At 37.8% G+C, this 13,677-nt stretch overlaps 2 protein-coding genes across 3 annotated transcripts; one reads left to right on the top strand and one right to left on the bottom strand.

The window, feature by feature from the left end:
- Positions 1-1,795: 1,795 nt before the first annotated feature.
- On the top strand, positions 1,796-12,509 carry LOC102589738 (1-phosphatidylinositol-3-phosphate 5-kinase FAB1B-like). 2 transcript variants are annotated; one of them, XM_006342838.2, is made up of 13 exons: positions 1,796-1,936; positions 2,038-2,203; positions 2,288-3,162; positions 4,066-4,797; positions 5,328-5,481; positions 5,566-5,910; positions 6,093-6,896; positions 6,997-7,331; positions 7,519-7,642; positions 7,722-7,889; positions 8,332-9,864; positions 10,479-10,745; positions 11,687-12,509. In XM_006342838.2, exons 3-13 carry the CDS (start codon positions 2,585-2,587, stop codon positions 11,999-12,001), a joined length of 5,355 nt encoding a protein of 1,784 aa, XP_006342900.1. In that variant the 5' UTR covers positions 1,796-1,936; positions 2,038-2,203; positions 2,288-2,584; the 3' UTR covers positions 12,002-12,509. The 2 variants fall into 2 exon arrangements, with proteins under 2 accessions (XP_006342900.1, XP_006342901.1); XM_006342839.2 differs by having other exon boundaries at positions 1,797-1,936; positions 8,335-9,864.
- An 89-nt stretch (positions 12,510-12,598) lies between these two features.
- LOC102589409 (uncharacterized) lies at positions 12,599-13,412 on the bottom strand. The gene is made up of 3 exons (XM_006342837.2): positions 13,152-13,412; positions 12,936-13,060; positions 12,599-12,860 (listed from the first exon to the last, which is right to left on the bottom strand). The coding sequence occupies exons 1-3, from the start codon at positions 13,329-13,331 to the stop codon at positions 12,791-12,793; spliced, it is 375 nt and encodes a 124-aa protein (XP_006342899.1). The 5' UTR covers positions 13,332-13,412; the 3' UTR covers positions 12,599-12,790.
- Between the last annotated feature and the right edge of the window lie 265 nt (positions 13,413-13,677).

The raw sequence follows: 13,677 nt of genomic DNA, 5'->3' as shown, positions 1-13,677 counted from the left end.
TGGTGCGTGGGCAATTTTTATTTTGGGGGCCCCAACATCGGGTGAGACGGGCCCTGCTCTGATACCATGTTAAATTAGGTCTTAGGCCTAACTCACACCCCAAAAGCTAGCTCAAAGAGAGGAGGATTGCCCAAGCCTTATAAGGAGTCCACCCATCTCATTAACCACCGATGTGGGATTTTTGTTATTCTTTAACACCCCACCTCACGCCTAGTGCTTAGCATCTGGTGCGTGGGCAATTTTTATTTTGGGGGCCCCAACATCGGGTGAGACGGGCCCTGCTCTGATACCATGTTAAATTAGGTCTTAGGCCTAACTCACACCCCAAAAGCTAGCTCAAAGAGAGGAGGATTGCCCAAGCCTTATAAGAAGTCCACTCATTTCATTAACCACCGATGTGAGATTTTAGTTATTCTTTAACATATAACTTATAAGTATGTTGCTATATTATATATGAAATTTTTATGTAATTATTTCCTTATAATATTTGAAATAAATACTAATTTTGTCTTTCTTTATTTTTGATAATTTTGTCACTTGAAATTATCACGACAACTATTTACCATAAGTCATTAGTATTATGCCGCTGTACAGCTAAGCACGAATACATGAATTACTTGTGTGATGAGTAAATCAGCCAAATGATACGCGGTTGGCACAAATTGGTCGAATTTCTGCATTCATATTACTTAATGTTAGGCAACTAATTAACTAAACTACACACTAAAGTAATATTTGGTTTAATTTCTCTCTTTTTTATTTGCTGAAATTTATCAATATTAGTTATGATTCGGAAATAAAAAAAGAGTTAAACGATAAAAATACTCTCTCGATTTAAAAAAGAATGATCTACTTTTCTTTTTAATTTGTTTAAAAAATAATCACTTTTTTTTCAATACTTTAATTTCAGTTTTCCACGTAATATGTTTAGGACCACAAAATAAATGATATTTTAACATAATTTTAATTTAAAATGACAACACTGAATTTTTTTTATTTGATTTTATTAAATTTCATGCCAAATCAAACTTTGGAACCGAGAAACTAATTTAGTAAAATCTTCTAAATATATAGATACGAGTTTGAAATTGAAGTTGCTCCTAATTGAAAATGTCAAGACGAGTAAAAATCACTTTAACGTGATAATTCAGATCCTAGTCATAAAATAAAGTCAAATTTGATTTGTTTTGCATCACATTCTGCAACTATGCTGGCATAATCAAGTCACTTTCAATTTTACTTTTACAAAAGAAAAAAGTAATTAGTACATTTTATTTCCTTTGTTTATTCTTTAGGCTGAAAGACTCAAAGTAAATGAACCACTAAAATTTTCAACATGGAGAGAGCTCCAGTTGTAAATATTTTGTCCACCAATTATCTCCCATCTCACTACGCGTAAGTCGTAAATCGTAATCCATACTTCACGATAGAAAAAACTTACTCCCTCTTTCCACCAAAATTTTAAGATTTTAAATTTGAATATTAAAAATTTTAAGTTTTTAAAGATAATATTTTTAAAAAAAATACTCATATAAGAAAACTAGATTAAACTAAATTTTGGTTGATTCTGAATGTGCCACCTAGATTTGAGACGGAGAGATTAAAAAGGAAGAAGAAGATTCTCCATTTAAGTTTGACCTTTTTTTTTCAGACAAAAATTACTATATTTTCTGTTTAGGAAAAAAAAAGACTAATTAACTCCAGTTTGTAAGAAAAAGTCGAGCCAAAAAGAAATAAAAAAGATGATTTGACTGGCGTAGTATAAATATATAGTAGTAACAATTTGTCCAGTATTTTTGTTATCATTGGGTAAAATAGTTTTGTGCGGCGTCACACACAATCCTCCAATTGCATAAACCATAGCGCAGTAAAACTGAAGTTTTTGTCTTCATCTGCTCATCTGTTTCTGCTAATTTTGATTGATTGCTGTGAAAAGGTGAACTCATGGCGGCTCTATTATCCACTTAACTTAATTCTGTAAAATTTATTGAGCTGTATTTTTGTTGGCGAAGATTTTTATTCATGTTTCAATTTCAGGAGCGAATTGTTTTTAATTTTGGAGTGACAAAGATGGGGTTTTTAATTGATTGCGGCTTTTATGGATTCCGCGTCGGAGTGATTTGACGACAGTTGGGTTTATATTTTTTATCCAGAATAGCGTGTTCTCTTCTCATCATATATACTGTCTGCGCTCTATAAAAAGGTTTGCTTATCTTAAATCTTTCTTGTTATTTGGATTGTTTTCGATTACAATTTTTGATTTTTTTGAGTGGATACTCATTTCTAGGCTTAGGGCTTTTGTTGAATGATGTGTACTTGATCAACCTGTAAACTGGTGATTTGTGTCGTCGTTCCGAGAATTCCGATCTGCGGAAGTATTTGGAGTTGCAGCCTGTTATTGAGGCACCAAGGTTTTTTTCTGTAATCAGTGAAGACATTGTGTGGTCAACTTGTTAAGGGTTTTATATTGTTGTTTGGATCAGATACTTTCTTTTAAGGGAAATTTTGGTATAAGGAACTGGATATGAGGGTCGTAAATGAATGAGAGTATAGCAATGAGAGGCACAGAAGGTCTCATTTGTTGATGGATAGGACATCTCTTGATCTTTTAGGGTTGCTGAAATCGTGGATCCCTCAGCGGGATTCTTCTGCTGACGTGTCGAGGGATTTTTGGATGCCCGACGAGAGCTGTAGGGTATGTTATGAGTGTGATTCTTTGTTCACATTGTTTAACCGGAGGCATCATTGTCGACTTTGTGGACGTGTTTTCTGTGCCAAGTGCACATCTAACTCTATTCCTGTACCACCTCGCGAACCAAGGTTACTACAAGAGGAGTGTGAAAAGGTCAGGGTCTGTCATTATTGTTACAAGCAATGGAAGCAAGGTTTTAATCATGCTATTCAGGTTTCTAACTTGGATTCCAATACTTTCCTTTCTGCGGCTAGTTTTATCAGCGTAAAATCTAGTGGAACTGGTGACAGTAGTAGCAGTTCCATTACTTCAGTGCCACACTCTCCTGTACTTAGTTCATGCCAATCAGCAGTAATGGAATCTTCTTTGGTCAGACAAAATAATGTTGCTACAGCAAAAAGGAGCACTGATCCTGCTGATATAGGGATCGGGGATCCATTGACAAACCAATTTTCATTTTGCACAACTAGGTACTTTTCTTCACATCTTTACTGATTTTTCACCTTGGCAAGTTGCAACATCTGTCATTTCTTTGTTCTCAAATGTTAATAGGTAGATACCTGTAATGGTTTAGGCATCTTTTATACTAGATTGTGAATGAGGTAGATTGGCCTTACTTGAGTTATTTGTGATCACCCTCAGGCTTTGCCCTCTCTATCAGATTTGATTCTACAATTTTTCTGTATGCCAAAAGTGGCATTAGTTAAACCCATGTTTCAAACATTTTCCCTTCTTAAGTACTATTGAAAAAGATAATTAGAAATATCATGTGCTTTGGATGGAAATTCTTTAACAACGAATATCAGAAGCAATATTATAAAGGCCGTGCTGATATTTGCTGCCTGGTCAAGGCCTTTATGGTGGCACATATGTTGTCATTGCAAGACTTGGTTTTCCCAAGGCCAGCTATACCCAAGCAGTGACTAGTCAGAGGAAACCTGATGCTATTCTTACATGCAACTTGCAAGATAATTAACCAGCGATAGTACCTGACCAATCTCCTTTGACCCTAATAGATAATAAGCTGAATAGAGAAAGGAGAAATAATCTCAGTTTCAAAAAAAAAGAAGGGAGAAATAATCTGTTTTCACTTCCATAGTTATTTCTTTCGTTCCTCAATGAGCTCATGAGTCCAGAGAATAAAATAGGAAATCTAGCTCCACTTTTCTAGTGATGTGATGAAAGTTGGATTTTATTGAGAATAATGTTTTTTCCTCGTTGCTTTTGTAAACTCACTTCCAACTTCCCTTTCCTATTTGAGATTGTTTTAATTTTTAAAGATTGATTTACTCTATTTGACTGCCCTTCTTGCTACTTGAGGTCGACATGTATTTCACTTCAGTTAACTGTTTCTTGTTATTTTCTGGAATCAGGAGTTATGATGAAGATGATGAGTATGGTGTTTACCAGTTAGATTCCCAAGGAAAACATTATTCTCAGACTAATGGATACTTTAGCTATGTTGACTATGATGACAATGATAAGGACTATGGATCACATAAAGTTCATCCTAATGGGGAAGCTACTGATGAAAAAAGTGTGAGCAGCTTGTCCTCGCAGAATAAATTTGATCCCCAAGTTTCTGAAGAAGTGCAGCAGATTGTAAAACAGGATATTGGTGACGAATGTGAAGCTTCATCATCCCTATATGCTGCGCAAGATGCTAATCTGGAACCTGTGGATTTTGAAAGCAGTGGAATTCTGTGGCTCCCACCTGAACCAGAAGACGAAGAAGATGAACGGGAAGGAATGCTGTTTGATGATGATGATGATGGAGATGCTGCAGGAGAGTGGGGATATTTACATGCGTCAAGCAGTTTTGGAAGTGGTGAGTATAGAGGTAGGGACAGATCAAATGAAGAGCAAAAGAAGGTAGTCAAGAATGTTGTTGATGGCCACTTCAGGGCTTTAGTGTCTCAGCTTATGCAGGTTGAAAAACTTGTCATTGGTGAGGAAGACGACAAAGAGAGTTGGTTGGAGATAGTTACATCCCTATCGTGGGAAGCTGCAACACTTTTGAAACCAGACACAAGCAAAGGTGGGGGAATGGACCCTGGGGGATATGTAAAGGTGAAGTGTATTGCATCTGGGCATCGTAGTGACAGGTGAACAAAATAAAGTTTTTCATTTTGGTGCACTATATTGCTCAGCTCTTTGTTCGAATCTTGCCTCTTATATTGCATGGAGTTAGGATTAGTAGCTACACAACTTCTGAAATTGGAGAATTGGAGCATTATTGTGGTTCATGTATCTGCATGCACAATCCCTCACTATCTGTCTGTCTCCCCCCTCCCTCCCTCCCTCTTTGCGTGTGAGTCATTTGTGTCTGGTGAGACAGCTTGTGTTCCCCCCCTTAAAACTTTCAATTCTTTGCCCTCGACTAATATTTGGTGAAGTTGTTGTAGCATTTCAATGAGTAGAGGTGTTTAGAATCGGGGTTGCTTTTTCCTATGATTAACTTGTCTTATTGTGCTAGCTATAAATAGGGTGTGGCATAATTGGGCAGCTTTTATTTCTTGTGATTATGTTTTTGCTTCTTCTTCTTGTGTTTTTATCTGCCCTTCTTCACCTCCTTTTGTTATTGTGTACATTTTTAGTTATATCTTCTCTCATTTGAACTCGTTCCATTAAATAGTGCTGTGGTGAAAGGAGTTGTCTGCAAGAAAAATGTAGCTCATCGGCGAATGACATCAAAAGTAGAGAAAGCCCGCATAGTAATCCTCGAAGGTGCTCTCGAGTACCAGCGCGTCTCTAACCACTTATCAAGTTTCGCTACATTGTTGCAGCAGGTTTTGATGATTTTACCTTTTCTTCAAAGACTTTTAACTAATAATGTTATGCTCTTGTGCTTAAACATGTTTTTTGCTATTCAGGAAATGGATCATCTGAAGATGGCTGTTGCCAAAATTGATGCACACAATCCAGATGTCCTTCTGGTGGAAAAATCTGTTTCTCGCTATGCACAGGAGTACCTCTTGGAAAAAGATATATCACTTGTCTTAAACATCAAAAAACCAGTCTTGGAGCGTATAGCTCGCTGCACTGGTGGTCAAATAGTTCATTCAGTAGATCATCTCTCATCTCAAAAGATGGGATACTGTGACATGTTTCATGTTGAGAAGTTTTTGGAAGAACATGGTACAGCTGGAGAGATTGGAAAGAAGCTTGTAAAGACACTGATGTACTTTGAAGGCTGTCCAAAGCCACTGGGATGCACCGTAAGTTTATTATAATTACAAGAAGAATAAGATGTAGATAACTATCTATTGACTAGATATGATCTAAATAGTTATCTGAAACCTACTTTTTGAAAAGGACCAAGTTCTTTTAACAAAAATCTTTGAAGTATTCCCTGGATATTGAAATATTTAATTGGCTCTCTTTGCATGGGTTGTCTCAGATATTACTCCGTGGTGCAAATAGGGATGAATTGAAGAAAGTGAAGCGTGTGGTTCAATATTCTATTTTCGCGGCTTATCATTTGGCTTTAGAAACATCCTTTCTTGCTGATGAAGGAGCTTCGCTTCCTGAACTTCCTTTGGATTCTTCGATAACTGTGGCACTTCCAGATAAACCATCAACAATCGACAGATCCATCTCAACTATACCTGGTTTTATGATTCCTGCCGATGAAAAAACTCTAGGGCCGCTATCTGGCAGTGAGCCACAAAGGTCAATGAGTGCTCCGCCAACTGACCTGGTCAAGGCTGTCAGCAATTGTGCTCAGAAAATGGGTGTGTCAGAGTCTCCTGGCTTGTGTGCTACTAAAGACACCTTGTCTTCCTTCTGCAAGCCCTCTCTTGATCATGAATCTGTCAAAGGTATTATGGATATGATGAAGTGCTCTGAGGTAAAAGCATCAGTAGCCAACGATGTCCAAGATGCCCATGGAAACAAGTTCCTTTCTACTAGTTTTGGTCCTTCACAGGAGGTTGATCAAGACTTGTTGTCACAGAGTGTTCAAAATGATTGCAATGCTATGGATGTGAACCAAGCTGGGGAAGACGCCCCTGATGAATTGACTTCTTTGAAGAAAGAGTTCTCTCCATCTCCATCCGACAATCAAAGCATTTTGGTTTCCTTGTCGTCCCGATGTGTTTGGAAGGGAACTGTCTGTGATAAGTCTCGTCTCTTTCGGATTAAATACTATGGGAGCGTAGATAAGCCATTGGGTCGTTTTCTACGAGACCAATTGTTTGATCAAGTAATCTTTCCCTCCCTTTCTTTATGCTAGAAACATTTCCAATATGCTCAAGGTGACTGAAAGGATCTTCACTTTTTTTTTCTTCAATTTGTGTTCTCAGAGTTACAGGTGCCATTCATGTGAGATGCCTTCAGAAGCTCATGTTCAGTGTTATACACACCGACAGGGTACTCTAACTATTTCTGTTAAGAAGCTGCTGGAAATTCTTTTGCCAGGTGAAAAGGAAGGAAAAATATGGATGTGGCGCAGATGCCTTAAATGTCCACGCGATAATAAGGGCTTTCCTCCAGCAACTCGGAGAGTAGTAATGTCTGATGCTGCTTGGGGATTGTCCTTAGGGAAGTTTCTAGAACTTAGCTTTTCAAACCATGCAGCTGCAAGTAGGGTGGCAAACTGTGGTCATTTATTACATAGAGATTGTCTTCGATTTTACGGGTATGATCTTACTCTCTTGGTAGTATGAAACACTTTCTCCTTCTTGGTCACACACAATATTTAATATGTTGGCATGATTTTCTAGAGTTAATGGTCAAAAAGACTAAGCTATGATGATAATATATCTTTCTGGAAAATATTGACACGTTGAGTATATTTTGCAATACTCATTTTGTAACTTTTGCAGCTTCGGGAAGATGGTTGCTTGCTTTCGCTATGCATCCATTGATGTTCACTCAGTATACCTTCCTCCCTCAAAACTGGATTTCAACTATGAGAATCAGGAATGGATACAACATGAAGTGAATGAGGTACAAAGAATGCGATTGGATTTTGAGTTGCTGGCATCTGATATCTCCCTTTACTGATTTGCTGTTGTAATATAAGCAGGTCATTTTCCGAGCTGAACTTTTGTTCGCTGAGGTTCTGAATGCAATTCGGCTTTTGGTAGAGAAGAGATCTGGGAGACAACTTAACAGCAGCATTAATGTACCTGAAGCAAGACGTCAGATTTCTGATTTGGAAGGGATGTTGCAGAAGGAGAAACAAGAATTTGAGGTATGAGTTAACGAATTAGACTTGAGAGTAGGGTTCAGTGATCACTAATTGACCATTGTTTAACCTACATGGTCCTGCAGACATCATTAACTACTCTCTCCCTAGCACTACTTCTCTGTGCTTGTTGGATGTTGACTACTGGTAATTACACTTAAGTGCTCCACTTGTTTTTTCTTGAGAGACCAGTAACCTCTCTGACAAATAGGTCTATATATAATTCCCTATGTCAGTTTGATTGCGGGTTTATAACCTTGTCATGCTTGGGGAATACAAACTGTGGTGATATTATCTTCTCTGCTGTCTGTGTTGCAATCTGTCTACCGACACTGTCTGATGCATCAGATATTGTATTGTTTGTTTTCATTGTTAACGATTTGCATTGTTAAGCTTAACTTGTGTGTCCTGATCTTAGAGGATATTTCTAATCCACTTTTGATATTAGCAGGAATCTCTCCAGAGAATTCTGATGGAGGAAGTGAAAAAGGGGCAGTCTGTTGATATTTTGGAGATCAATCGATTGAGAAGACAGCTCCTTTTTCAATCTTATGTTTGGGACCACCGTCTAGTATATGCAGCCAGTATGGATGACAAGAGTCATTGGATTAATGGAGATGTCACCTCTTTGGAACCTGAGAAACCGTTGGTTTGTGATGATAAGTTCACTGATCTGGATAATTGTGCTGATCCCAGCAAATGTCCTAATAGCTCTGAATCTGTTCCTGCAATTTTAAAGGCTGGTGAAAATGGGGATGAAGGAAGTGTTGGCCAAAACAGTCACGTGGATGCTGTTCATCAAGAATCTGCAGTTGATTTTGATGCTGATTGTGCAATCGAAAAACCACCTGGTCTTCCTGTTGCAACAAAAAGTTTCTGTGGATCACATCTAGAAGAATCCATATTACAGCGGCAAAGAGCACTATCCGCTGGGCAGTTCCCAAACATGGAGAGTTTGTCAGATACTCTCGAGGCAGCTTGGACTGGTGAAACAACTTCCGGTGTTGTAGTGATAAAGGGTGATACCTGTAAATCTTCTGAACCACTTCTGGTGAATACATTGACAACTGGAATGGCGGAAAAAGTGTATACTGAAGACCATGGGACTATTCTGTCTCAATCTCCTTCTCTATTAGCCTCTAAAGGCTCCGAAAACATGGAAGACGCTGGGAGCTGGTTAGGTATGCCTTTTATTAGCTTCTACCGGATGCTGAACAAAAACTTTTTACCAAGTGCTCAGAAACTGGATCCACTTGGGGGATATAATCCAGTTTACATTTCATCATTTCGGGAGTCAGATGCCCAAAGTGGAGCAAGATTGCTCCTACCTGTTGGGGTTAATGATACTGTTATACCAGTGTATGATGATGAGCCCACTAGTATTATATCTTATGCACTAGCGTCTCATGATTATCATGCTCAACTATCCGATGAGCTTGAGAAATTTAAGGATGCTTCTTTGGACTCTAACTTTTCGTTCCACTCACTGGATTCCAGTAATCTGCACTCCCCTCAATCATTTGATGAAATGGTTTTAGAATCCTACAGAAGTCTTGGATCTATGGATGAGAGTCTCTTGTCCTTGCCCATTTCTCGCAGCTCTTTTGATTTGGATCCACTCTCATACACAAAGACACTGCATGCCAGAGTTTCTTTTGGAGATGATGGATCGCTGGGGAAAGTGAAATACTCAGTGACTTGTTATTATGCAAAGCGCTTTGAAGCTTTGAGGCGGATATGTTGTCCTTCAGAGATGGATTTCATAAGATCTCTTAGCCGCTGTAAGAAGTGGGGGGCCCAAGGAGGCAAGAGCAACGTTTTCTTTGCTAAAACCTTGGATGATCGATTTATTATCAAGCAAGTGACAAAAACAGAGCTGGAATCATTTATGAAATTTGCTCCTGAATATTTCAAATATCTTTCTGAATCAATAATCACGGGGAGTCCAACTTGTTTGGCAAAAATTCTGGGGATCTATCAGGTATTTGTAATAAGTTGACTACTTCAGCTTCTCAAATTGCTGATTTAGAATTTACAAAGCTCTCTGTGACTAGACTCGCAGCACAAATAATGATCTGATTGTTGTGAATTATGAGGCAAATTTCAGTTATGCTCTGGGGAAACATGATTGATATGATGGATTCTTGATTAATGGGTTGTGAGATTGTATTTACTTTCTTTATGGCCTTCTAACTCTAAAGCCAGATGATGTTAAATCCTTTAGGGGTCGTTTGGTTGGGAACAAGTTATCCTGGGATAACTTATCCCATCATTATGATATAAAGGGTGGGATAAGTTATCCCAAACATGACAACCAAACAAGATACAAATTTTTTATCCCATCACTATTTATTTTTATCCCTCACACCAAACGACCCCTTAAGGTGATACTGATTAAAAGCATGACCTTCTAGGTGAATGAACCACAAAGCATGGGGTGCATATTTCTTGCTGCAGTATTTGGATGTAGTTACCGATATAACCAGTTCATTATTTCCTTTCTGTGTATTCTGGCTAGTCATAGCACACGCATATTGTATAATTTTATTATTATCCGTTCGTTTAGAGTTTTTATTTCTATTGGTTTCTGTGAAGGTGTCATCAAAGCAGCTTAAAGGAGGAAAGGAATCTAAAATGGATGTGCTAGTTATGGAGAACCTTCTATTTGGGAGGAAACTGGCAAGGCTTTATGATCTGAAAGGTTCTGCAAGGTCTCGTTACAATCCTGATGCCAGTGGAAGCAACAAAGTCTTGCTGGATCAGAACTTGATTGAATCAATGCCAACTTCACCTATTTTTGTTGGAAACAAAGCAAAAAGACTTTTGGAGCGAGCTGTATGGAATGATACTGCTTTTCTTGCTGTAAGTTTTTGTGCTTACATTTAATGAATTTACTGTCGACTACTTGCACCTATTGTGGTTGGATCATGTAACAGTTTCTTGTCTGCGATGGTCCATCAAAGCTTTGTAAGTTGGGATTGCTGTAGATTGAAGCATTTCCAACCCGTGAGATTCTCATATCTATTCAGAACAAGTTAGTTTGTGTTTGGTACTAGGATTGGGTGTGGAAGAGGGAGGGGAAACACACCTTTGTTAATCATAAGGAGTTGAGCAATTGATGACGGTCCAGTAGAATCTGGGGGGTGTTTGAGACTCAACGAACCTTATCATTCCCTTCCCACAATTCCACACCCAAAACTAAATAAGTAAAATAGATTAGATTATGACGGGAATAGAGAGGAGATTTGGGTTCAATCCCTCCAAATTCTTCCATTGCGCAAAAAGATTAAATTGGGGATGGTCACTTTAACCTTCACTTCTTCTCCAGATAAGGATTCAGATGCTTGCCTTTCCCAAAGCCCTTCATCTTCGTCCTACCTAAACCACAGTTTGGGTGCCAAGAATGGAAAGGAAAGAGCTAGAATATTTGAATGTCCACTGTTCTTCTTGTGTGCTTGATAGTAGGAAAGGGGTGAGAAAGTGGTTAAAATATTTTTTACTAGAAACAATATCCTCCATAGCAAATCAGTCCTTCAAAAAAATGCAGATCCTGGAGGGAAGTGTCAAGTATCCTTTCATTTCAAATACAGACATACAAGAAAATTTGTTCCTTTCCTATTTTACTTTGCTTTTCTCAAGAAGAGAAACTTTTTTTTGACATCTAACTGAAGACTATTATGCTGTTGTATATGTGTTACATTTTCTTATAATCAGCATATAAGTGTATACTCACTTTCTAACAAATTCCTTCTGTGGTCAAGGTTAGTGAGGTTCTTGACTAACTGAGTAAATTATCCTTGCAGGCAGTTGATGTGATGGATTACTCACTGTTGGTTGGGGTTGATGAAGAGAAGAATGAGCTTGTTGTTGGGATTATTGACTTCATGAGACAATATACGTGGGATAAGCACTTGGAGACTTGGGTTAAGGCCTCTGGGATCCTTGGTGGACCCAAAAATGCGCCACCGACTATAATCTCACCTAAGCAGTACAAAAAGAGGTTCCGAAAGGCCATGACCACCTATTTCCTGATGGTCCCTGATCAGTGGTCACCAACATCTGTTGTTCCCAGTAAGTCGCTGACTAATTTATGTGACGAGAACATGCAAGGTGGATGATCTGCCGAGTGAATTTGTTAATGCTGTTTGTCAGTATATTGAGCACATAAGTGGGTTTATTGCATTGGTTATCCCAGGTTCATACATCTGTAGTAGTTTCGGTTCCCATTCTTTTGGAACGCAATTCCAGTTGCGTTCTCCCTAAATGGGAGAGCACTTGATTTCTTGTCAGAGAACTGTGAGGCTTGTATTTCGTTGAAAGTCTCTGCTGCTTAGAATTCAGGTGTCCCTCCGTGGATATAATGTTGTACATTCATTAATTTATTTTTCCTTTTGTTGGGTAAAATTCAAGGTATACATGAGTTCCAAAGGATCAATGCCAATTTTATAGAATGCATGATTTTGGAACAGTTTAGCTGGTGTAGCAAACTGCTTTTTTTCCCCTCCAGTGTATTTTATTTTTTGTAATTGTAATATTTTTTCTCTGATTTCTACCCGTTGGGTTGATGTCCATGTTCTTCTCTGTATAATCTTTAACGGAAACAGAGCTAATGGAATTAAGTTTTCAGATGGTGGACGTGTGGTTGAAGAAGTAATTGTAATGCATCTACCTATCTCATACTTAAATTCATAAAGCTTTAGACTGACCCAATCCAGTTGCAGTAACTTGTGTGTTATGAGGAAAAACAATGGGATACTTAATAATTGATACTATTTTACATTTTGAGCATGAAAAGGAAGGCCCTTTAAGCAGCATACACTACTGAACAAGTAAGGTGGGACTCTGGAACGAGTAATCCCTGTTTTATTGTGTTATTTGACAGTAGTATGAAAGTGATGAGATCGATCCTAACTGAACTCAGCAGAATCAGTTACATGAAGCCAGCATCTTTGCAGGAGCTCTATGATTTCTTCATCTCTGCATATAGACATAATAATAATAAGTTACTTGTTCATCACACGATTATTATTATTATTACGTATACGTACGTACCTTGAATTAGAACAAAATCTGGTGAGTTGTTGGCAGTAACGAGGGCCTTCATCATATCCTTCACAAGTGATCTCTCCATTCTCATCTCTATAACAAACTATCCCTGTTGACTCATCTTCAAATATCTATCAACACATATCAGTAAACAATTGTAGTGACAATTTATATGTTAAGTGTTACTTGAGATTCAATATAAGATGAAGAAGGAAAAAAAACCTTAAGTTTTGGGGTTGAAGTTGATCTGATCTGAAGAGCAGTAGGTTTGATTGAAATATTTTGATCACTTGCACATGAGTACACCAACACTACTCTTTGTGCAGGATTTTCTCTTTTGTTAGAACATGATTTCTTCCAAATTAGAGGAGTAGCAGCAAAAGAAGAGTGTCTCACAGCCATAATTAGTATGGGGGAAAAAATAATGGAGGAACAAGGAAGAGAAGATAAAATTATAAATGAAATGTTGATTGTTCTATACAGTATTAACCAAACTAATTAAGGCCTTGTATTAATATTAAAGTATTCGAATGATTTGATGTTAATCCTTGGTTTTTTGTTTGTAAGCTAAAGAGGATGATATTAATTATTATATATATATTATTATTAATATACGGGAAAACTAATATTGGGTGTTTTGTCAATTGTCACGATGCATTATCTAATTATATAGATTTCAAAGGGGGAAGTGGGACCTATCAGCATTATCTTCAAACTACTATTTAATGTAATGTATTGTGTTGGTATA

This window comes from Solanum tuberosum, unplaced genomic scaffold, assembly GCF_000226075.1.
Source record: "Solanum tuberosum cultivar DM 1-3 516 R44 unplaced genomic scaffold, SolTub_3.0 scf00040, whole genome shotgun sequence".
Lineage (NCBI taxonomy): Eukaryota > Viridiplantae > Streptophyta > Magnoliopsida > Solanales > Solanaceae > Solanum > Solanum tuberosum.
Note: the sequence above shows the minus strand (reverse complement) of the source record. Positions and strands in the feature narration are given on the sequence as shown.